The sequence below is a fragment of the Raphanus sativus genome, chromosome 9, assembly GCF_000801105.2.
Source record: "Raphanus sativus cultivar WK10039 chromosome 9, ASM80110v3, whole genome shotgun sequence".
Taxonomy (NCBI): Eukaryota; Viridiplantae; Streptophyta; class Magnoliopsida; order Brassicales; family Brassicaceae; genus Raphanus; species Raphanus sativus.
The window spans coordinates 28,472,468-28,496,318 of NC_079519.1; the positions used below are offsets into that span (position 1 = coordinate 28,472,468).

The 23,851-nt window shown below is 35.2% G+C and overlaps 4 protein-coding genes across 6 annotated transcripts; 2 read left to right on the forward strand and 2 right to left on the reverse strand.

Moving 5' to 3' along the window:
* Window positions 1–2,317: 2,317 nt before the first annotated feature.
* On the forward strand, window positions 2,318–3,138 carry LOC130500274 (non-specific lipid-transfer protein 4-like). Its single transcript, XM_056995092.1, has 2 exons — window positions 2,318–2,747; window positions 2,914–3,138. The coding sequence occupies exons 1-2, from the start codon at window positions 2,419–2,421 to the stop codon at window positions 2,921–2,923; spliced, it is 339 nt and encodes a 112-aa protein (XP_056851072.1). The 5' UTR covers window positions 2,318–2,418; the 3' UTR covers window positions 2,924–3,138.
* Window positions 3,139–3,371: 233 nt separating this feature from the next.
* LOC130500272 (4-substituted benzoates-glutamate ligase GH3.12-like) lies at window positions 3,372–9,175 on the reverse strand. Of its 2 annotated transcripts, XM_056995089.1 has the most exons (5): window positions 8,889–9,175; window positions 5,605–5,706; window positions 5,049–5,510; window positions 4,729–4,913; window positions 3,372–4,650 (listed from the first exon to the last, which is right to left on the reverse strand). In XM_056995089.1, the coding sequence occupies exons 1-5, from the start codon at window positions 9,173–9,175 to the stop codon at window positions 4,079–4,081; spliced, it is 1,608 nt and encodes a 535-aa protein (XP_056851069.1). In that variant the 3' UTR covers window positions 3,372–4,078. The 2 variants fall into 2 exon arrangements, with proteins under 2 accessions (XP_056851069.1, XP_056851068.1); XM_056995088.1 differs by having other exon boundaries at window positions 4,729–5,510.
* Window positions 9,176–13,724: 4,549 nt separating this feature from the next.
* LOC108846969 (protein GOLVEN 10-like) lies at window positions 13,725–14,281 on the reverse strand. Its single transcript, XM_056995093.1, has 2 exons — window positions 14,093–14,281; window positions 13,725–13,991 (listed from the first exon to the last, which is right to left on the reverse strand). The coding sequence occupies exons 1-2, from the start codon at window positions 14,207–14,209 to the stop codon at window positions 13,842–13,844; spliced, it is 267 nt and encodes an 88-aa protein (XP_056851073.1). The 5' UTR covers window positions 14,210–14,281; the 3' UTR covers window positions 13,725–13,841.
* Window positions 14,282–21,504: 7,223 nt separating this feature from the next.
* On the forward strand, window positions 21,505–23,438 carry LOC130500273 (uncharacterized). 2 transcript variants are annotated; one of them, XM_056995091.1, is made up of 7 exons: window positions 21,505–21,668; window positions 21,766–21,934; window positions 22,097–22,172; window positions 22,246–22,446; window positions 22,575–22,784; window positions 22,852–23,178; window positions 23,284–23,438. In XM_056995091.1, the coding sequence occupies exons 1-6, from the start codon at window positions 21,626–21,628 to the stop codon at window positions 23,149–23,151; spliced, it is 999 nt and encodes a 332-aa protein (XP_056851071.1). In that variant the 5' UTR covers window positions 21,505–21,625; the 3' UTR covers window positions 23,152–23,178; window positions 23,284–23,438. The 2 variants fall into 2 exon arrangements, with proteins under 2 accessions (XP_056851071.1, XP_056851070.1); XM_056995090.1 differs by having other exon boundaries at window positions 22,852–23,438.
* The last annotated feature ends 413 nt before the right edge of the window (window positions 23,439–23,851 follow it).

Sequence of the window (23,851 nt, forward strand, 5' to 3'; positions counted from 1 at the left end):
ATGTTATTATTTGAAATAATTAATTAATTTGGAGCATAAAAAAATAAAATTATTGTATTTAAAAAATTATATACACATTTAAATATATAAGTAACCTTCAAAATATATACTAATTATATAAAAACAATATATATATATATAAACTTGAAAATAAATATCCGCACGGTTGTGCGGATCGAGATATAGTTAGGTATTTTAAACCGAATAACTGATTGAGATCTGAACCTGAAAATACATCGAGTTATAACGATTTTTTTGAAGATTTACTAACTTCGACCCGAACCCGATATAACATGAACCGATCCCGAACCGAACTTTAATATAACCAAATGTGACTGATTTTGATAAACTCGAAAAACTGAAACCCGATTGAACAAAACCAAAATCTGATCGGGACCGCGAATGCTCAGGCCTATTAATCACTAATAATTTCTAACTATTGTATTTTCATTTTCCATCATATTTTTAATAAAAACAGGCGATCAAATAATTTATATAATCATAAAATAATATTATATAATCGGGCGTTTATGGTTGGTAGTAAAAGAATTACGGCTGTGAGTTTCGCCATTTAGATTTCGGACATCATCAATTAAAATGTGGTGAAAAAGTGGCTTATTTGGATACTTTTGGCGGATTCCTCGACTTAACTCTAGTATATGGTCATTAGGCATTGGTGCATTTATTTTTTTTTTAAAAAGATATAATAATTCAAAACTAAACAGCATAAAATACGATTTATTTGGCATTTAAATATTAAAAAAATTAACTGTTTAAAATAACAATATTTGTTTAGTGTGTATATTTGAACGACATTATGTGTGACTTTGTGTATCAACTTGAATTTATGTATCAGTTTATCTGTTTTGTGAACCTATGTTTATGATCACAAGGTTTAAAAAAAAAACTTATGTGATCAAAAGATTGTGCACATACTAGCTTTAATTTGAAGTACTTTATGTACAATTAAAAAAAACAAATCTGTTGATTGCAAATAATTAAATATGTTGTTATACCTAAATTTAGCATAAAACTGTGACTATGTTTATTGGTAGAAATTTTCCGTTAATTATTTAGCGATTGACATTTTCAACCATAATTTGCACAATTAACTTATAAGTAGAAGACTATCTTGAGAGCGATAGATTTACCGAATAGAGATGCTTGGAGAACCAAACCTATTTTCCCGCTGTATGATGGGAAACGATATTGATGCGTAAAGTAAAAACTCTTCAAGGTTGTATAATTTTTCTTCTGTGATGCAGGTAGAATATAGTTTTTATTATTTTACGTTTTCGGGCAAAACAACTTGGGTCCATAGCTTAGTATATGTGTTGTACTTTCTCCGTTTTGAACTATTTGTCATTTTATAGTAGAATTTTCGTTTTAAAATAAGTGTCGTTTTCAATTTTTAATGCAAAATTTATTAACAATATTTTTTATTTTATTTTTTTATTGGTTGATATATGGTTAGGTGTATTGATAATAGTATTTTTATTTTGAAAATATGTAAAATTAGATATTTTTTTAATATATGTGAATAAATCTAGAACGATAAATATTATAAAATAGAGAGAATATCTTTAAAAAAAAAATTGGGCAAAATTGTTTTGTCGGTATAGTACTATCTAATGGCCATATATCGTTCTAGTTTTTTCTTAGTTAATTAGTGGGAAAACATAAAGGTGGCGAAATGTAATTGGAGAATGTGATGGGGCTAGTTGGGAGAGAGTCCTGATGTTTGCTGTTGGATACGCGTGTCCGTCTGCTAGACACTCTATTTAATTGGACGGTATTCAAATTTAATTCGCACAGTACGAACTACGAATAGTTGATAAATTATTGACTTATTATGCGAAGCCAAAATAATTATTTAATGTAATTTACAATTTTTGCATTTTCTTTATTTATAATTTTACTATATCGCTATATATCTTTTTAAAAACTTTTTTTGTCAATGTTAAGACAGAAAATAAATAAATATGAATATACGATTACTGTAAATCTTGTAATATCGCTTAAACCTACTGTTTTCTAAAAATGACCAAAGTTTTACAAACTAATAAATTCTCAAAAGTATAATATCAGATATTTACGTACGTAACCCCTGGCAGATGTTGATAAAAAAAGTCTCTGATAGACTAATATACATGTACATAAAAACTGTGAAAAAGAAACAAATTCTTCTCGTCAGTAGACAAAACTACTAGAAGGAATGAAATGAATTAAATGCAAATCCAACTAATAACAGTCTAACATATTGTAGTTAGTCATCCTTTTCCCCCATCTGAAATCCCTATATAACCCATCATCAACTCACACTTTTCTCACATCCAACAGCAAAACACAAGCTTAGAAACACAAAGCAACTAAAGTCTCCTTCTTATCTTCTTCTCACAAAAAAAAAAGCAAAAGACAATGGCTTCGGCTCTGAAGTTCTTCACATGCCTTGTTTTGACGGTGTGCATAGTTGCATCAGTTGATGCAGCAATCTCATGTGGCACAGTGGGGAGTAGCTTGGCTCCATGTGCCGGCTACCTAGTGAACGGCGGGGCGGTGCCAGCTCCATGCTGCGCCGGAGTTTCAAAATTGAACAGTATGGCTAAAACCACACCGGACCGCCAACAAGCATGTAAATGCCTAAAGGCCGCTGCAAAGGGCATCAATCCAAGTCTAGCCTCTAGCCTTCCTGGAAAGTGCCGTGTTAGCATTCCCTATCCCATCTCCATGAACACTAACTGCGACACGTAAGCTTGTTGTTCTCTTTTTGTGTAGTGCAATTTCACATTCCTTTTTTTTTGGCTAAATTTTTTTGTTTTATTTTTTTACGTGATTAATTACTCGATGTAGATAGACCCTGACTTCTTTCTTAATGAGCCTAACTTACTGTCTTGGTCGTTTGTAATGTTGCAGCGTCAAGTGAAGTGGGAACTCATATATAATCGTGAAGATGAACAGTATGGTCTAGCATAAATAAAAGAGGGTCTATCTACGTTGACCTCAGCGTGTCCTAGTTTGTCTGGTTTTTATTTGGTCGTTGAAAAGTTTGCCATGTTACTTTGTAATCTTTTGCTTCTTATTGTGTCTTAGTTATGTTTAAGATATGATAATATTACCTTATTAATCATCTTCTCTTTATATATTTTCTCCAATATTTAATCATATATAGTGAATGAGAGTACTGTAACCAACAATTATAGAGCGCTATATACATTTAGATCTTAATTAGATTTTGGTATCTAGATTGGTACCAAATTATAAAACCAAACAATGTGTAGAAATACCAAGAAGAAATGCTGAATGACAAGGGCTTAGATATCACCGACATAATCATATAATGACAACTTACAACATAGTTTTCGTTTAATCTTAGTCCAATATTACTAACAATCGAGATTGAATTATGATATTAAAGAAATTTTCATACACGACGATTTCAACTACACAGTTCTTCCGTTCCTTTTACGTACAACTTGGATACTACTTCCTTATCTTAATCTGAAACAGCTTTTGAGTCTTCTTATTGCAATGATGTCTCCGCAATGATGTGTGTCCAACTTATAAACAAAATAAACAAGATTTTGAAGTAACGATCTACATATAAGTCGATCCATTCAAGGTCTCGCTTAATGGAAATCTTGTTTATTTTGTTCAAAATCCAGAGTGATTTTATCTGGAGTTGCAGGATCCTACGTCTAGATCAATAGCAATCCGCTATAGTTACAAAAGAGAGATTCGAGCAAGCAAGGTACCAGATCGCTTAATTTTCAAATATAATTTCTACTTTCTTCATTTCTTTTCCTTTGTACAATCGTGGGGCCTAACTTTTATGATTTTCTGAATAAAGCAGCAGCAGGCTCCATGCTCAACAATTTTTTTTTTTCATCTCAAAAAGGTGGTTGGCAAGGACATTAATCCTTGAAAGTAGCATTAGAGAAAATAGTACACAGCCACACTAGTAAAAACCAAATTGCATATCTTCAAGTAAAGATTAACTTAAAAACAAAGATTGAAAAGCTTGAGTTTTTGTCTCCTCTTATTTGCGAATTTTTGCTTCAAATGCATACAAATATGAATATTAAGATGAAAACTTCAAAGAAAGGGACTTTTCGGTAAAGAATCGAGCATGAACCTTTTCTTCTAAGATTGCTATGGCCTCTGTAGATTTGATGCAAATGGGTGTCTTGTATTGAGTTGAAGAAGCACCTTGACTGATGAAAAACTCCATGAGAGAATCAAAAGTTCCTGGGTACACCACTCTTATCTCTAGAGCTCCAATCCATCCGTTTCTCCTATATTCTTTGTAAAAATTCTCCAGGGATTCCTCCACCACGTAACAACATTCTACTAAAACCTTGTTATCAATTTCAGCAATGTCATTGTTATATTTTCCTTTGAGTTCCCAGTAAAGAACATAATGACCTGGAGTAGTAGAAATATCAGCATAGCTTGTGAAGTCCAACAACATCAAATTTGACGATTCAAGAACCATCTTTGCATGTGTCACCGCATTTAAAAGATCTTGATCCGTAGTTGTCTCCATATGAACACTTAGAACCAAATTTCCTCTACGGGCAAATCTAAACTCTGGTGCACTATTGTAAAATCCAGTCACTTGTACAATATCACCCATCTTATATCGGCGTATGCCTAACAAAAAAATAAATACCAAACGATTAGTTGAGAATACATATATGCAACTTTTTGTGTGTAAAAAGTTTAACTCACCGGAGTGATTTGTGACCAAAGGCTCGTAATGGCACCCTAGTTTGACATCCACAAGATCAACAATTTCGACTTCTTCATCAGCATCAACAAGTAGAAACTCGAAATATGAGAAGTGGGGCATAAACGTGTATGACACATCTTGTGGTTTGCATAGAGGATTCATATTAATCCCAAACATCGTTTCCGAAGAAACATAACTCGACGAAATCAAAGGTAGCTTGTTAGAGTAAAACTCTAACGTTGGGATGTGTTGAGCCATTTGACCAGTTGCAATGCTTTCAATGAATTTGGTTTTAGGCCAAAGTCTTTGAATTATACCTTCCCATGACTTTTGGTCGCATTCATTTTCTATGAGATCAGCCAATTCAGGATTAGGTTCTCCAAGGATCTTTGAAACGGAGTCCCTACAACTTACATCAGTGATCCACTCGCTAAGGCGACCATAACGAATATTAGTGCAAATTTCTTTCCAATGTTTTTCAAGAAAAGTAATTACACGGAGCAATGTAGAAACAAAGGCTGTACCAACCTTCACAACCTCGTCTCTTTGAACTATTCCACAGAGAAGATGACAATACATACTCTGTTTGTTGTCTGAACACAATATGACTTCATCAGGACTTGTGAATGACCAATTCCAATATGATGGTCGGTTCTTGAAGTAATCACTCTTGAAGAAGAGCGTCGTGGCAGCTGAAACTGGCAACCCAGAGGGAGTTGTAAGCTCTGGAACACAGAAGTTAAACACCATTCCCTTTCCATGCTCAAGACCATCAAAATGTCTATGAAACAAAAAGAGACTCTGATCATTACTTTACAAATACACAATTGTTTTACTAAAACAAAATTAAAAAAAAAACATTTTTTAATCATTACTTGCTTATAACGAGTGAGCGGTAACGATAGATGAAGTTCAAGTTTTCCAAGTATTTCTTGGTACATGGAAACCTCTTCCGTATTCCTCCGGAAGTTCCGGAACTACAATAGAACAAAAAAAAAACAATTTTATAGCAATAATTTCGATCAAATCAACACAATAATGAAGCAAGTGTGTTTCTTGGTGTTGACACATCAGATTTTTAAAAGCATTAGAAATAGACATGTCAATAACTGAAAAAAACATACAAACCAATCAAAACATTTTGTTTCTCCATGTCATTGCCTTGATGCTTTACGTTTTCTTCTTCGTTGATTTCTCTATCACGAACTGAAGAGATAAACTAGAGACTGTTAGAGAGAGAGAGATAGATCAGTTCCGAAGATGAAGCATCCTTTCTAAACTCTACATCGGAGGAAGTAGTGGCGTCGGTGGCGGATTCCGAGACCATCAGTCCATCACAGGTTAGACGACTAGACCAATGATCGATCTCGTCCCTATTCGTAGCTCTAGCTAGAGCCCAGATTTTGGTAACACGGACGTGATCTAGCGGTGACTGTGGATGGTGTTGGTTTCAATTTGACGATGGAGGAGAAGTATCAAGCCATGTTAGCTATGGCGATCAACCTGTCTAATCCTAAACAGACAGAAGATGCAGATACGGCTCAGCTTGGTGCCGCTAAGAGAGAGGATCAGCGTTTCAAGATTATATCAATAAATGTTTCTAACTTTGGTCTTAGACGAGTTAATCAATACCTGTTTCTAACTTTGGTCTCAGACGAGTTAGTTTTTAAGATTTGAAAAAATATGATGTGATCTAATGGATTGGTTATAACATGTGTGTTTAGTGTTCGTAATCGTATAGGCCATTACCACTCTTGCGTTTTTGGCTCCTGAAGAGACTGAATCTAAATACAGCTTTGACTTAGTTTCTCGCTTCTTTAAACTTGCTGTGGATGAAGTCATTTGCTTTTCCATTTGAAATCAATGGTTAAAATACTGTTTATTTTTAGCATTTTGTTTTTGAATACTTGTTGCATCTTTGCAGAAACCAGAAAATGAAACCTACCATAAATCACTTGAAGTGACAGCAAAGGTCTTGTAGATTAGAACAATCGAACAACTTAGTTCATGGTTTGGCCTGGTTTCAGGATTATCATCCTTGCATAAAGAATGAAATATTGCTGCTGAACAGTGGTTTAGTGAAAGATCATTCTCTCTGTTTTAAGCACAAGCTCTTAACTTGTAAAGATTCAATTTGTTGATCAATTCATAGGAAGGGTATGTTGCAGCTGATTGTGCATTGATATCACATTTCAATTGAGGAGAAATTATTGAAGTTTTGGGATACAGAAGATGGAAAAAAGTGTGCTGATGCAGGCTTCTTTTGAGAGAGAACTGCAGATCATTATTTAGTGCTGCAATTAGCGGGAAAGATAGAGCAAGTCACACAATGTGTGATTATGGGCATACCAATGAAACTTGGAACCGGCATACTCAGATTTTCATTCCTCTCTATTTTTTTTAAGGTTCAGGTTAAGACTACTGCTTGTTTTACGACTCTAATAGACTTAGGTGACATCTCATCTTGTTCATCAGCCCTTGGTTTATTCAGAATCCATTATCTTTCTAAAACCGTTTTGTGCTATACAGAAGAAAATAATAAGTGTTCTTTTTTATCAATCTTTGTCTTTTAAACTGTTATAAAATAATTTTATATAAATTAAACAGAACAATTTAAAATATAAGAATTATGTTATATAACACATAAAAAGTGAATTAGTTAAATATACAACATAGAGAACAAGTTTACAGCAGTTCTAAATTATTTCAAATTTGTTTATTTTATCTAAAATAGTCCTATTATCAAGTTTACAACTCCTAGAACTAGAAAAACACACAAAAAAACTCCTACAACTGGAAGTAAAAATTTCATTATCTATTTAGATAATGATTTCCTTAAATTAAAACTAATGATTGTATACATTATATCAGTAAAACAAAAATATATCTATAAAACAATTACCCGCAGTTAGGGGTGTCAAAATGGGTCAAATTGGTCAATCCAACCCATAACCCAAATGGATTGACTATTAATGGGTCATAGGTCAATCCAATCTATTTATTAAATAGGTTGGGTTGATCCATGACCCATTAAATTAAATGGGTCAGATGGATTAATGGTTGATCCATGAACCCAACATCTTTATAATGAACCATTTTTAAATTAAGACCAAGTTGATCGAATTGAGACATAAATTAAATTAAGACCAAGTTGATCGAATTGAAAATTTTATTTTTCTGGTTTTTGCGAAAAATTGCGTTTTTCGGTTTCGGTAGAAAATTACGTTTTTCCAATTTTGGCAAAAAATTAGGTTTTCGTTTTAACGGGAAATTGCATTTTTCCGGTTTGGCGGGAAATTGCGTTTTCCAATTTGGCGGGAAATTGCGTTTTTCCGGTTTTGGCGGGAAATTGCGTTTTTCCGGTTTTGGCGGGAAATTGCGTTTTTCCGATTTTGATGGGAAATTGCATTTTCCGGTTTTGGCGGGAAATTGCGTTTTTCCGGTTTTGCCGGGAAATTGCGTTTTCTGGTTTTGGCGGGAAATTTTTCCGGTTTTGGCGGAAATTGCGTTTTTCCAATTTTGGCGGGAAATTGCGTTTTCCGGTTTTGACGGGAAATTGCATTTTCCCGATTTTGACGGGAAATTGCGTTTTCCGGTTTTGGCGGGAAATTGTGTTTTCGGCGAAAATATTGTTTTCCATTTTTGCGGAAAATTACGTTTTCCGGTTTTGGCGGAAAATTGCGTTTTTCCGGTTTTGGCGGGAAATTACGTTTTACGAATTTGACGGAAAAATTACGTTTTTCCGGTTTTAGCGGGAAATTGTTTTTTTTTTTACGATTTTGGTGGGAAATTACATTTTCGGTTTTGGCGAGAAATTATGTTTTTCCGGTTTTTGTGGGAAAATGTGTTTTTGTGATTTTGACCATTTTTAATTAAAAAACTAAATGGGTTAGAGTTGACCCAACCCAATAGACCTATTTAACTTGTTAACCCATTAACTTGTTAACTCATTAACCTGTTAACCCGTTAACTCGTTAATCCATCAACCCATTGGATCAAAAATAAACAATTCATTTGGGTTAATGGGTCAGTTTGGGTTGGATCAACCCATGGGTCATGATCCATTTTGACATCCCTATCCGCAGCGTAGCGCGGGTATCTACCTAGTAGTAATCAATAAGGGAAAAACAAACTAATTGAAGAGACTTAAAGTGTATACCTTAGTGAGAATCCGGTAATAGGTGTGCCTGAAATTACATCAAAGGGCTCTCCATTTGCGACACGATCGATGAAAAGCTTCACATCGTCGTAGGTCGTCACGGGAACATTCTTTTTAAAAGCATCTTTATCAGAACTCCCATTGAGAAAAGGCCTAAGACACTCAGTGTTAGCATTAAGTGTGAGTATCTCCCTTAATACATCGTCTTGTATTTGCTTCACATTAGACGTCAAGTCTTCCAAAACCTTCTCGTCTAATTTGTCGCTGAGATCAGACCACATACTCATATTTAGTTGTCTCTTAGTTTTCCTGAAATCAAATAAGTCATCAGACAGCAAATTAGCAATAGAGTAAAATTATCTAGTTAGTTAAACGCTCAGCATAATAGAGTCATGGCATGAATATTGACATATTGATATTGTCTGTCTGTAAAAACAAAAACAAACCTTCTCTTTATATGGCGTTATCAGCCAATTTGAAACTCGAGAACTCTGATCTTATTCACGTCAATGGCATCATGCAAACATGGCATGGGCCTTCTTAAATACTGACTATTATCTTATTTTTTAATTTTTTTCTTTCTAATATTGGATCTTTCAAACATAAGTCATAACATTAACCACACGTCGACTATAATAGTTCTTACTTCATAACTTCCCGGGTTTTCACGTCAGAGAAGATAATAGCTATGTATATTCAAATGTTAATTTTACAAACCCATGTAAAGTATAAAAATTACAAGTTGATAGATTGTGATCGAAGCATGTTTAACGTTTACTAAAATACTTCATATGGTACATTATAAAATCTCAAGCGGGAATAACGATTTGATTTGTTTGACTAAACTATACAAAAAGTTAATTAGATCCTAGGAAAACGTGTGAAACAACTCTGAAAATATGTTGAGAACATCTCTAATATAAAACTTCAATTTTTTCTTCAAAACTGAATAAAATAAAATTTAGAGTACAAATATTTTAATCCTATTTAGCTATTTTATTTCTCATTTATAATGGAATAATGAATAAACAAAAATAGGTTATTTCATAAATAGAGTAAACTTCATCATATAATAAGAAATTTCATAAATGGAGTAAACTTCAGTGTAGAATAAGAAATGAAATAAGGTTGAACTTTTTTTCTTTGTAATTTATTTTACTCCATTTTAAGTAAAAGATTGAGTGAGATTGGAAAATACCTTAGGGAATCTGTACGAATTTTTGTTTTTACTCCCTCCGTTTCTAAAAGATCTATTATAGAGAAAATTTTTGTTTCTAAAAGATTTATTTTTTACATTTTCAATGCATGTTTTATTAAATAATTGTAAATTTCAAAAAAACTTAATTGCACTTATTAGATTTTTATTGACTTAAAACTATGGAAAAAGATAATTACAAAAAACTATGCAAATTTAATATACTTTCTTAATATGTGTGAAAATCTTAGAATATAGATATTTTAAAAACAGAAGGAGAAATTTTTACTATTTACTCCTTCTGTTTCATAATACTTGATGTTTTGCATTAGTGAACAAAGATTAAGAAACTAGATTTTTCAAAAAGAATTATTTTTAAAAAATTATTTTAGAATCAATTAACCAATAATAAAAAAACAGTAAAATCTAATTGGTTGAACAGTTTCCAATAAAATTAAAATTAACCTTAAAATCTCAAAACTTCATCTAATTTGAAACAAAATTATCATTCTAAAACATCAACTATATTGAAACGGGGGGAGTATTAATTAATCAAGTCCCCATGCAGCTCTACATATGACCTACCTTTACGTAAGGAGCAAGTTTGAACGAATGCACGCTTCTCCACTCCAATTCACACTCCACACATGTAAATGTAGTAATTTGAAATATATGCAGTTTCCCATGTAGAAAATCTCGATAATCCTTGAAAAATGGATCTACACCTCGTTAATCCGGATTATTACACTTAAACAATTTAATGTTATCACCTAGGATTAACTAACTGCTACGTAGTCAAATGCTCAGAATTATATACTGTCTAGTTACTATTTATTGCACATTTTACAATTTTATAATTGCTACTTCATATTTTAAGGTTAGCTAATCTAAATTTTAGGTTTAAATTTAAGGGGTGTGGTTATGGGGGTTCAGATTAAGATTTTTAAAATAAATTAAGAAATACTTAAAATTTTAAAATAAATATTTTGAAAAAAGAATTCTCGGATTTCAAAATAAAAATTTGATAAAAGATCGAAAATGTAAAAAGTTTGAATTAAAAATGTATTATTCAAAATAATAATTTTCTTGTTTATTTTTAAATAATCATTTATATTTATATATCTATAGAATAAAAATAGATTTTTTTTTAACTTTATAATGAAATCTCTTTTGATCATTTTTAGGATGTGTTCTTTGGTGAAGAAAACTTATTATTTGAAGATCTTTTGATAGAATTGCTATGTCTAACTATCCAACGACATCTCTGTATAAATTAAGATTGTACAATCAAATAAATTGAATTTAGACCATAACATGTAGTTTACTGGTACTATTGTCGTTGCATCACCACTCAAATTAAAATTTGAGCATGCATAGTGCAGATTGGATCTTGTAAAACATCAAATCCAGTATTCGACCTTTAATTAATTTTGTTTTTCTGAGTGAATATTAAAATTCTTCAGATAAAGACATTTTTTTGACAATAATCGTGACTTTGTTTTTAAAGACTTCAAAGAATGAAAAAATTATTAAAAAAGGTATGCCCCGAATGTTTAGTATCCTCTTGCTGAGAACCAAACTGTTTCTCTTAATTATTCTCATAATGCTCTACGGAAAGAACGCAATCTCGGCTCCATACTCAGGTTTGCAGACCTGCATCATCTTTGATAGAATTTAGTTGTTTCTTAGGAGCAGGTTGGATTTACTATCAAGATCTCAGAGGAAGTTGCCCTCAACCATTAGTCTTGTTTCTACTTGGTTCTCAGTCTTTCAGTAGGTCTTATATCCATTTTTGTATCCAGGAAAGTTCTAATAAAACCAGTGGCGACAGCTTTACCCACACATAATATGATATGTTTCCGATTACAAAAGTCCATAACCACAAAACTTACTAGGAAAATGATGAAACAAACTTCATTGAGTTTGAAAATGATAGCTTTCCTGGCTAAGAAATCAGCACATTTGTTGGTTGATTGTTTCCTTTGTGCAAACATGGTTGGGATGAACATAGATTGTCAGCCTCTTGAAGTGTATCTGAAATGTTGAAGCTTGAGGTTATTAGTATGGTGTTGATAGCTGGGTTTTAAATAGCTTGTGGCGAACAAATGCGATAAGGTGCTCGACTCTCGCCAAGCGCCATGGCGAGGCAAGTCGATCGCCATGTGTAAGACACATGCAAAATGGGAATGAACTAATGATCTATTTCTAACTATTAAGTTATGCTATGCCATTGATAAAGACAGTAAAAAGAAAACCAAAACAACAATTCTATAAATAGTATAAAACAAAAAAAACAATTCAAAAGTAGTAAAATCTAACAGAGCAGAACTAGAAAACCTGAAACTCCACATTGTGATTCAAAGTTTTGCTTGATAAGAAAATATAGTATACGAGAACATAGAACTAACCAGTAAAAGGAAAGAAGAAGAACAAAAGAAAGAGCTGGTGAAAAAATTAGGAGTTGTATAACTATAACATAGTAGACTCGATTAGATTTTGCTGATAGATTATATTAGATGGCACAGCTTATGAGTTAACCAAAATTGGTTAGTAACCTAGATACGTAAAAACAAAGTTGGTTTAAAAAGAATCAATGGTCGTCACTAGAGGGACATTAGACCATCATTATTGGTGTCCTCTCTCCCTCTCCTTTAACTAAGGGCTTTGTGTTTTTTTTTTTTTTGTTCAGTAGAGATTAAGGGCAGCCCTTAAATAAGGGCTTTCCCATTCTCTTTTTTCTCGGTCCCCGTGTTTTTCTTCTTAAGGGCTTTGCTTAGAACAAACCTATAATGATGCTCTTAGAACTAATAGTAATGCTCTTAATAGCGAGCGCCATATGTGCTTCACATGGTTTTGCGGTGGTAATGCGATGAGCACAATACACCTCGCCAAGGGCCATGGCGAGGGAGGGAGTCGATTTTTAAAACCAAGGTTGAAGTAGCATTGTCTCTTTCAAAGACCACATTAGTATACCCAATGACCATCATGCTTACATAACCCACACCAAAACCAAGAGTTCCGCCTTTTTGGTGGTGTTGCACATTCCACAATCTAGAAATATAACATTACTGATTGGCTCGATCCACCTCATTCTTGAGTCTCTACCTCTTTGATGTGTGATGAATCATAACAATATATTTAAGTATATCTTCTGTTAGGCTACATCAATTTGTCATGACCCAAGCAGTTAATTAATATAATAGTTGTGTTGTGTCAATCTTGTTTGTTATTCCAAAATTTTGTTGGATTTCGATTGTTTTGTTTCTTGACAAGATAAAATTTGAATGTTAGATATGAATTGTTGAACTTAGTTAAACTATCTTGTTTTTGGCTATATACATCATTTATGCCTTCTTATAGGATATATATATATTCATAAGAAAAGATTAGTAACAGATGTCAAAAAAAAAAAATTAGTAACAATCTAATCATCCATGTGAGTATGTGACCATGTCGTGGACAATCAGGGTAAAGAATTAAAGATAGTCTGAAATACTGGAAATAAAACTGATAGAGAGATAGTAAATGGACCAATATTGGTTGGACATTGAATGGACCAGATCGTCAAATTTATGACGTAGCTAAATAGATGCGTCTCTTTTGGGAAACTTACTGAAAATAGATAGATTTTGTCAGCTCTGATTACATGAATCTATACTTCAAAAAATATATTCCACAATGGAACTATTACGGACAACCTATTTACTCTCTCACATACAAAAAAAACTTCTAAAGTTGAAAAACAAAAGAGAGAGGTTTCAGTTATGGCGTGGAGGCCGAGTGGACGGCTTTGGATAATCTGCAAATAAGAGCGACTGCCGACGATGGTGGTTCTTCTTTACGCCCAGAACAATCCTAGAAACTCTAACCGGTTCTTTAGATGTCAAACCGGGGACACCATTTTGATCCTACCACAGGAAAACATAAAGAAAGCCGTTTAGAGAAAGGTGAAAGACACATTCCGCTAATTGGAAGAAGTAAATATTCAAAGCTGGTGTAAATCACGAACCTTGTCAAGTGAAAACTGAGAATCTGTGATGTGAACGTTGTCGAGGTGGCGAGAATCAGAAAGATGCAAGAACAGCAGAAACAAGAGAAGGACCGAAACGGCATGAACTGAGCTCATTGTGTCACAAAAGAAAAACGGTCAACACTCACAAGGCTTAACGATTATTCAACGTGTAAGGACTCTTAGCAAGTAGTAGTCACTATATAATATGTGAAAAGTTCACACATAAGTATTTGAAAAATTCCAAACCAAGAAAAAAAAACACAGAATAAATAAAGCTTTTTTATTTTATCAATCCAGATGAACGTGCTGGTAAAGCTCATGGGAAAAGCCAAAGGTGAGTCAAAGAGGAGAGAATAAAAACAAAAGGAAAAGGACATTTAAACCTCGGTGAAAAACGAGCGATTTACTACTTCTTGTCTCATTTTGAGCAGTCTCCAAAACTTACCGACCACCACGGTCCATGGTTTCTAGTTTATTATTATTATATAATGTATGAAAAACTTAAAAGCACTTTTTGAAGGCATTACTTTAATTACCTCAATGGTTTTTGTCTGCCTCTAGAGTCGTTAGGAGGTTGACGATGACTATCGTCTGCCTCTTTAACGGATTTAAGTAACACCACTTTTTGAGATTTGACACAATCCACGAGACATTTTGTCTTCAAAAAGTCATCTTGAATTGCTCAAATCATGCATGTTTCTAAACAAATAATACATGTTAGTTACAAAGTAAAAGAGCTAGGATTTGGTATACTTGTTCTCAAGGAAAAAAGCTTCTCTCTCCTTCTCTAACTTATCTGCTCGCAAACTTTTACGGCCGTTGATTGCTCCGGTGTTGGCTCCGGTGGGAGCGGTAGTCATCGTCGGAGGGAACTTCTTTTTTCTTGCATTAGCTTCGTCTCTCCTCTTCCCCTCCCATCGATATGCTCGCTGTCTCTGGTTGGTTTACTGACGTCGAAGCTCAGTCCCGCTCGAGAGGTGACCAGATCCGGCGGAGTGCGACTGTTCTGGAGCAGCGGCGAGGTGGGCTCGGTGGAGGAAGGGAACGGAGTCGGATTTTAGGGTTCGTGGGGTCAGATCTGTTTTCCAGCCTTCGGGATCTGTCCTTGATGGTTGCAAATGGCGGTGGTTTTGAGCTCGTTCTCAGATCCTGATCTGAAATGAGTAGCGGCAAAGCGAGGTTGCGGTTCGTGTTCAAGGCGTCTTGATGCGGCGGTCCTCTCCTTTTCCGGTTAAGGGAGTGTCGGAGTATCCTTTTCTCGGCGGCGCGTGCAGAGGAGGTGTTCTGTTGTGTGACAGTGGCCTGTCTTCTGGTGGCCTCGCGTGAAGCTCCGTCCTGCTTCTATATCGATAGGTCGTCTATGGCTTAGTCGATTGAAGCTCGTCCGGTCTTCCTCTCTTCTTAAGGCCACTGCTTGTGCCTGGTTTCCTTGTCTTCGTTGTGGAAGTGACGACTTCCTCCGGATACCTCTTGTGTTATTTTTATCGTAGGTTGAGTTCGATTGTCACCGAACTCTTCATCAACAGCATATGTTTATCGTTCCTTGGTTCTCAAGGACGGCTTTTGGCAATGACCCGTGGTGTTCGTGTTGTCTACGGCTCTCACGTGGTCTTTGGTGGCTCCAAATGTTTAGAGCAACATATCCCGATACCATTACTTGGCGTTTGTGATGGTAGTGTTGCTCTCAGTTAGACATATTTGCAGGTTTCAAGAGTGATTTTGGTAACATGGTAGCAATCATCTCGAATCCGCTTTTTCTTCTTGGCGACATAGACATGTGGGAGATCCGTCTCCTTGGAAGGTATGTGTTCTTGTCACCTTAGGAGCTTCAAAGACTACATTTACATCAGATAGGAGGCGAGTGGGACTAGTTCCCTTACCGGATTAACCGGAAAGATGGTGATGAGGGAAGGAACCGGAGTTGCGCCCACAACTTGGCTGTGTGTCCGATGACTTAGAACTATCAATCCAATGGTTGTACCGTCTTTTACTTTAATTCTATTCTGGTTATAAAATGTAATGATGCCCAATTGGGAAGATTTAATAATTTTCCTTAAAAAAAAAAAAAAAAAAAAAAAAAAAAAAAAAGTAAAAGAGCTTCAAGAACCAAACATCTGGACCAAGAATGTTCCCCGATAATATATTTCCTCTGCTCCAAGAAGCCAAGAAACCAGCAAACTCAAGCTAATCAAACTGGAACAGAGTAGACAGAGATGACCCATCTTTAAGGAAACAAACAGTCAGACTGCAAACAGTTGAGCATTTGATTACACCGGAGAAGATCTATTTGGAACAATGACAGTACATTCTATAGTAAAGTTCTTTATTTATTTATTGTAAAGTTACACGTTCTCATACAAGTGGAGTTAGCATCAGTCCAAAAGTGCATTCACATAAGACTGGTTACTACTTCCAGAGCACATCATCAGACTGCAACATGATATTTTAAAAGACCCCCAAGGCTCTGCAAATATCAGAGAATTATTTATCCAACAAGGATATCATATTATTGGTTAACAAGTAAATAACAAATGCCATTAGATTCACGCAAATTGAATCCATCGGTTCTTGATGAAAACTCTGCTTCACAGATACGTATATGCAAATGATTTCCTTTCCTTCAATGCAGCAAAAAAAAAAACTAAATAACCTACCAATTTAACCAGAAATGACGATTGTTCATCAAAGTAAACAGATATACTGACTGCAACGAATATTTTACCTGGAAACTTAGTTCGTTGGGTTCATGTGGAAGGACTTCCCTGACCGTCTGGGCCAACTGCCAACTGCCAAGGATTATATACTTGCAATGTTGTCTGGTGAGAGACAGTTCTCAGAAGCTGTCTCACCTGTTCTTCCCACCAGCACTAGGAGGAACATTTATAAACGAATTTGATAATTGAGAAGGCGGCAAAAGACCCCAAGAAGCATCATCAAGTGCAGTCTGAGCATTACCTTCCTCAGCAGATGCAAGATGCCTCATCAACATCTGAATCCACCTCAGCCAACGAATCTGAAGCCTACAAAAGGACACGCAACATCAACACCCTGATCTGACCGTGTTTGCAACCAGCTTGGATCCAGACCTGAATTCCTATATGACATGAGAAAAGGTGATCAACACCACACCTTAAAAAGAAAAGAAATTTCCTCTGTTTTGTTAGGCATGGTTGCAAATAAGGGCAACGAATACAACTAATCTTAATCATGTACCTTCAAGGTCTCAACAGCTACGTTGCATGGAAGTAACAACAAGTATAATAGTGCCACAAACTATGCGCAACATATGCGCTCTCACAACATACTAAAGCTTATGCTTTGTACTAGATCATAAACCTACACAGCTTTCACGATAAACTATGCGCATCACTCATGTGTACCCATGACTAATGTTCTAAAAATCGTTAGGCCCTTACTAGGCGTTTGATAGAGGAGTAGCTACTAAGCAAAGGCATAGGTGAAACCTAGATATTAATAAATTATTGATTTATTTTATATATATTATACATTTATATGATATATTTTAGTTTTTATGTTTAACTATAAAATTATTGTAATGAATTATCAAAATTAGATGTACAAAATATAAGAAACTAGACAAATTTGTAAATATATAATAATATTGTTGTTTAATTTAGCATATTTAAAATTAAATTTAAATCAATTTAACCAATTTAAACCGATTTTGAACCGTTTAAACCAATTTAATAGTATAAACTGTATAAATCGGATTTGAAGAAAATCTTTTTGGATAACATCGAGTGCCTCCTACGCGGGAGCAACAAACTGAAAAAAACACACGTCCACAAACTAACTCCTAATCAACGTGGATGTGGCGAACAATGCTACGCTCCTCCTCTTTCAACTTGGGAACAACGAGTTTCAACACGCCGTTCTTCATCTCCGCCTTTATCTCATCCGTCTTGTACACGTTCTCAGGCAAATCTCTCCTGATCGAAAACTTCCGTCCAACTTCTTCTTCTTCATCACCACTACCACCCCCAACTTAGCCTTTGATCACGAGCACTGTGTTCTGTTCAATAGCAACTTTGCTCAGCCCCGGCATATCGAACGACAGGTGCAACGCATCGTCTCTCTCTTTCGCGTCCCCCCGAGTCGGCGTTTGCCACCACTGATCCTTGAAATTATACTGGTTCAAGTATCTCCTCCGATCGAACGCGTCTGTGATTAAAAATGAATTATCATTTTAATCTAACTGAACGAATCGTAGATGAGACGACGAAGAATACCTGAGAAGAAACTGTCCGGTTAGAGCGATGGAGCATATTGACGACGCCTTCATCTCCCTCTTCATAGCTCTTAGCTGCTGCGTTGGTACTGAGGAGGCGAGAAGAAACCGCCGGACGAAAGGTGCGAGGGGAAGAGACGAGTCTCCTCAGAGCTAAGCGATGTTGACGACGCCATTTTTTTTGTAAATGAGAACAAAACTCGATTTGATTTTTTTTTTTTTTGAGCGAAGAGAGGATTTATATAGTAGCAAGGCGAAGAAGAAGCTAGAAAGTAGCATGATTATTGCATAGATCCTTAACAAAAGTTCTTAATACACATATATGTATATATGTAGTTATGTATATATTATATATGCGTATATAATTGTTTGTTAGAACAATATTATTGTTAAAGGTGCCTTAGCATAGTTTATTACTCCCTCTGTTTTTTAAAGAGTGTCGTTGTGACATTTTTCACACAGATTAAGAAAGTTATTGAAATATATGTAAGTTGTAATTAATTATAACTCTTTGACCAATAGTATTTTAGATAAATAAAATTATTTATAAAATCAATGCAGTTTTCAATTAATTTTCAGCTGAAAGTTAGTATAATTTACATTGCAATTGTAAAATGACACTCTTTATGTAACAAGAAAATGAGTTCAGAATGACACTTATTATGAAACAGAGGGAATAGTATTTTTGAGCTAATGAGCAATGTTAAGGAACTTTAAGAAAAGAGAAGATTATTGCTCGTATTTTTAGGTTGGTTCTTAATAAATTAATTATTAATATTATTAAGTAAAATCATATGAAGAAGTGTTTAAAATAAGACATAAAATATTTTAATTAAAAACATAAGAAAATTACAGAGTTAAAAAAATTAAAAAAAAACTAGAAATGATAACATTTAAATTAAAATAAATTACAAAAACTTGAAATTAAAACATTAAAAAGAAAATAAAAACATTGAAGACATTTAAAAAAAGATACAAACATCAGATTATATATTATTTTCAAGATGTCCAAATTTAGCCCATATATTTTCAATCAAATTATTTTTTAATTGTTGATGGGTTTGTTTGTCCTTCATTTCTGTTTGACGACTGCTTGTATTGCCGAGATTTGAAGCTGGTCCGACGGAATATGAACGCTCCACACTTTGATTAAATTCAGAAATGTTACGCAGAGTGTATGAACCTCGTTCATTTTCGACAATCATATTGTGGAGTATGATGCATGCTTTCATAATATTTCCTATTTTTCTTTATCCCATAATTTAGAAGGATTCTTAACAACGGCGAATCTAGCTTGCAGGACGCCAAAGGCACGCTCAACATCTTTTCGCACAGATTCTTGTTTTTTGGCATATAGCCTTTTTTCGGACCCTGTGGTAGTCGGACATATTGAAATAAAGTAGCCCATTTTGGATAAATACCATCCGTGAGATAGTAAGCCAAATTATACTCCGTTCTGTTGACGTAGAAAGTGACTTGCGGAGCTATTCCGTTAATAATGTTATCAAAAACAGGTGATATATCAAGAATATTAATGTCGTTCATAGTACCTGGTGCTCCAAAAAATGCGTGCCATATCCAGAGATCATATGAAGCAACGGCCTCCAGCACAATTGTTGGTTTTTCGGTTCCTCGTGAATACATTCCTTTCACGCAACAAACACCGAAACAAAACAAAACGACATGCAGAGGAGATACCGAAAATAAAACAAAACGACATGCAGAGGAGATAATACGACAATAACAAAATCGAAAGAAGTAGAGGCTTACCTTTTAGATTGAAGAGAAGAGATCGGTGAAGAGAAGAGATCGGTTTCGCCTATAGAGATCGGTGAAGAGAAGAGCTCAGTGAAGAGAAGAGATCGGTGAAGAGAGGAGATCGGTGAAGACAAGAGATCGGTGAAGACAAGAGATCGGTGAAGAGAAGAGATCGGTGAAGTCGAGGCTGGAGAGAAGAGATCGGATGAGCTTTGGTTATTTCGCCGTCGAGAGAGCAAAGGGGAGAAAATGAAATCGATTTGGTAACGATATGTGGTCTTCGCCCTACACGCAACCACGAGGTGACACCTGGCCTAAAGGAACGACACAAAAAATGCCTTAGCTAAACCACGTTCTATACATTCTTTAGCTTTTTCATTTATTTTCAGACCCAATATTCCTTAAGGCACAAGCCTAAGGAACGCGATAATGTCGCTCTTAAGGACTTTACGGAAACCGAAACCAAAAGTTTCTTAATTAAAGAACTTTTGGTTTCAGTTTCCATAAAGTTCTTAGAAAACAATTATATACGTATATATAATATATACATATACATATATATATATTAGGGGTGGGCATTTCGGTTTAGTTTCGGGTTCGGTTTGGGTTCGGTTTGGTTTGGGTAATTTGGGTTTTATAAAACTCAAACCAATTAAAACCAAAGTAGCTTTGGTTTGGGTTCGGTTTGGGTTTAATTCGGTTCGGTTCAGTTCGGTTTGGTTTAGATTTAGTTCGGTTTACATTATTATGGTCTAATTTAGTTCGGTGTAATTCGGGTTGGTTATAAAATATGAAAGCATCAGTTTTATACTTTTATTAAAAACTAATCAACTCATAAACGATAGAGTGAGAATATAAAAACTTGTGCTACATGAGTTTACATATAATAGTATTATTTGAATCATATTTATAATTTTTTTTAAAGATATGGAAGTTATGAAAAAATAAAAAACGAAACTTTAACTAAAATTTACAATATGTTAATACATATATATATATATATCATATATATTTTTACTATATATATATACTGGGATTATCGGTTTGGTTCGGTTTAAACCCAAACCAAACCAAACCGTTTGGGTTGAGTAAAACATGAACCAATTGGGTTACATAAAGAGCACGGTTTGGTTTGGTTCGGTTTAATTTCGGTTTGGTTAGTTCGGTTCGATTTGGTTTGGGTTTTTTGCCCACCCCTAATATATATATATATATATGTATTAAGGACTTTTGCTTTGTTAAGAATCTAAGCAATAATCATGCTCGTACGTGGTTTATACGCAGCGATATTTTCTGCACGGACCATAACATGTGGGCCCAGATCTGGGTGTGTAGACTGAAGTTTTGGACCGATTGAAAACCGGTTTTCAAGTCGGTTTAGATTGATTTTGGTTCAGTTTCTGCCAATACATAGATTCAACGGTAGACAGACGACGACGACGCCCTTTAGCCAATCTCGTGGCGAACGAAACCCTAATCATCATCACTCTCTCGAATTCGATTCGAATTCTTCGTAATCCGCCATGGATGCTCAACGAGCTCTGCTGGACGAACTTATGGGCGCAGGTGAGTTTTGTTTTTCACGAATAGCAATCAATCAATCAATCTAAAGTAGATTTTGTGTGTTTTGAATTAGCCAATTAACGAAAACGAATTGTCGCAGCTCGTGATCTGACGGACGAAGAGAGGAGAGGATTCAAAGAGATCAAGTGGGATGACAGAGAGGTCTGCGCATTCTACATGGTTCGATTTTGCCCTCATGACCTCTTCGTCAACACCAAGAGCGATCTCGGTGCGTGCTCGAGGATTCATGATCCCAAGCTCAAAGAGAGGTGAGTCTCTCGATTCAAAAACAATCTCCAACTGTGTTGATTTGATTTGATTTCGTGATTTTTTTCCCGAATCTGAATCGTTTTTTGTTATTTGATTTGATTCGATTCGATTCGATTCAATAAGTCTTTAAGTTTTGGTGTTTTTGGATTTGATTGTTTCAGCTTTGAGAACTCTCCGAGGCATGATTCGTATGTTCCTAAGTTCGAGGCTGAGCTTGTTCAATTCTGCGAGAAGCTGGTGCCTAATGATTACTTTTCTCGTTAGTATCGGTTTCTTCTGTATGCTTATAGATTTGGAATTGGTTACACAGGTGAATGATCTTGACAGGAAGGTAAGGCGTGGACAAGAGCGCCTTGCGCAAGAGCTTGAACCTCCTCCACCACCTTCTCTGTCTGGTGAGAAAGCTGAGCAGCTCTCTGTTTTGGAGGAGAAGATTAAGAACCTTCTTGAGCAAGTGGAAGCACTTGGTGAAGAAGGCAAGGTGGATGAAGCTGAAGCCCTAATGAGAAAGGTACTCTTCTTTTGTGATGTTGAGTTTTTTTTTTTTGGGTAAAATTGTGTGATCTGCTTGATTCCTTCCTGTTTGTAGTTACTCTCTATCTGACACATTTAACTAAATCTTTTTTGTAATTTTTGTAGGTGGAAGGGCTTAATACGGAGAAGGCAATGTTGATACAGCGACCAAATGACAAGGTGCTAGCGATGGTACAGGAGAAGAAGATGGCACTGTGTGATGTTTGTGGTTCATTCCTTGTCTCTAATGATGCTGTAGAAAGGACCCAGTCTCATGTCACTGGGAAGCAGCATGTTGGCTATGGCATGGTCCGAGATTTTCTTGCTGAACAAAAGGTAAGTCTGAATTAATATTTGAATCCCTTGCTCCTTGTAAGATCTATAATTTTTTTTTTAAATGCAGGCTGCTAAAGATAAAGGAAGGGAAGAAGAAAGGCTAGTCAGAGGGAAAGAAGCAGATGATAAGAGGAAACCGAGGGAGAGGGAAAGCGAGAGTAGGAGGAGTGGTTCTAGTGATAGAGAGAGATACCGTGATAATGATAGAGATAGGGACAGACACAGAGATCATGGTAGAAATCATAGAAAGCATTATGACAGGAGACCCAGGAGTGGGAGAGATGGTCGTGACCGAAGCAGGTCTCGTTCTCCTCATGGAAGGTCTGGTCGCAGAAGGGCGTCGAGAAGTCCGGTTCGCCAGTACTAGTTTGAGAGAACTTTGCAAACTCATGAGGTAGAACTTGTGTCTTCTCCCTAAGTTTCATTGGCATGTGTGTTTTCTTTTATTTGGAACTTGTTAAAATTTGAAGGATAAAATATTGTCTTTCTACCCGTTCAGACAGCTATTGTAAGAGTTTAAGACCTTTATCCAACCTCCATCGGTTATTTGTTAAGAGGTCAAAAGCGTTGAGGTAGGTAAAACCTGTATAACCTTTTTTACGTTTTTCATTGTATTTCTCGACATTGGAGATGCTATAGCTTTCTTTTATTCTACCTTGTGGTTTGATTCTGATTCAAAGACTACAGAATCTAGTGGGCTCGAATGACAGATGCCTAATTGAGGTAACAAATTTATACGAAACAGAAGTTTCTTTATTAGAAGTTGGGTTCAGTAATTTTGTTTATTCTTCGAGTTCTGTGTCTACACTTAGGTGTATACATACGCAGGAGGAAGAATAAGCTTTTTGGGGTTAGCTATTATTTTCTGGAGTCTTTGCTTGCAACCAAAAAAGACTTTATTTTACAAAGGAGTCTCTGCAAATACAGGACACAGACTGGATGGATCTGCGTGATGATTGAATAAAATTTGGTAAAGTTACAATAAAAGTTACGATGGTTAGATCCTCGTTCACTTGTATCTTGTTCAATGGTCCATTTTGCAATAGATGCATCTCTTCTGCCCTTTT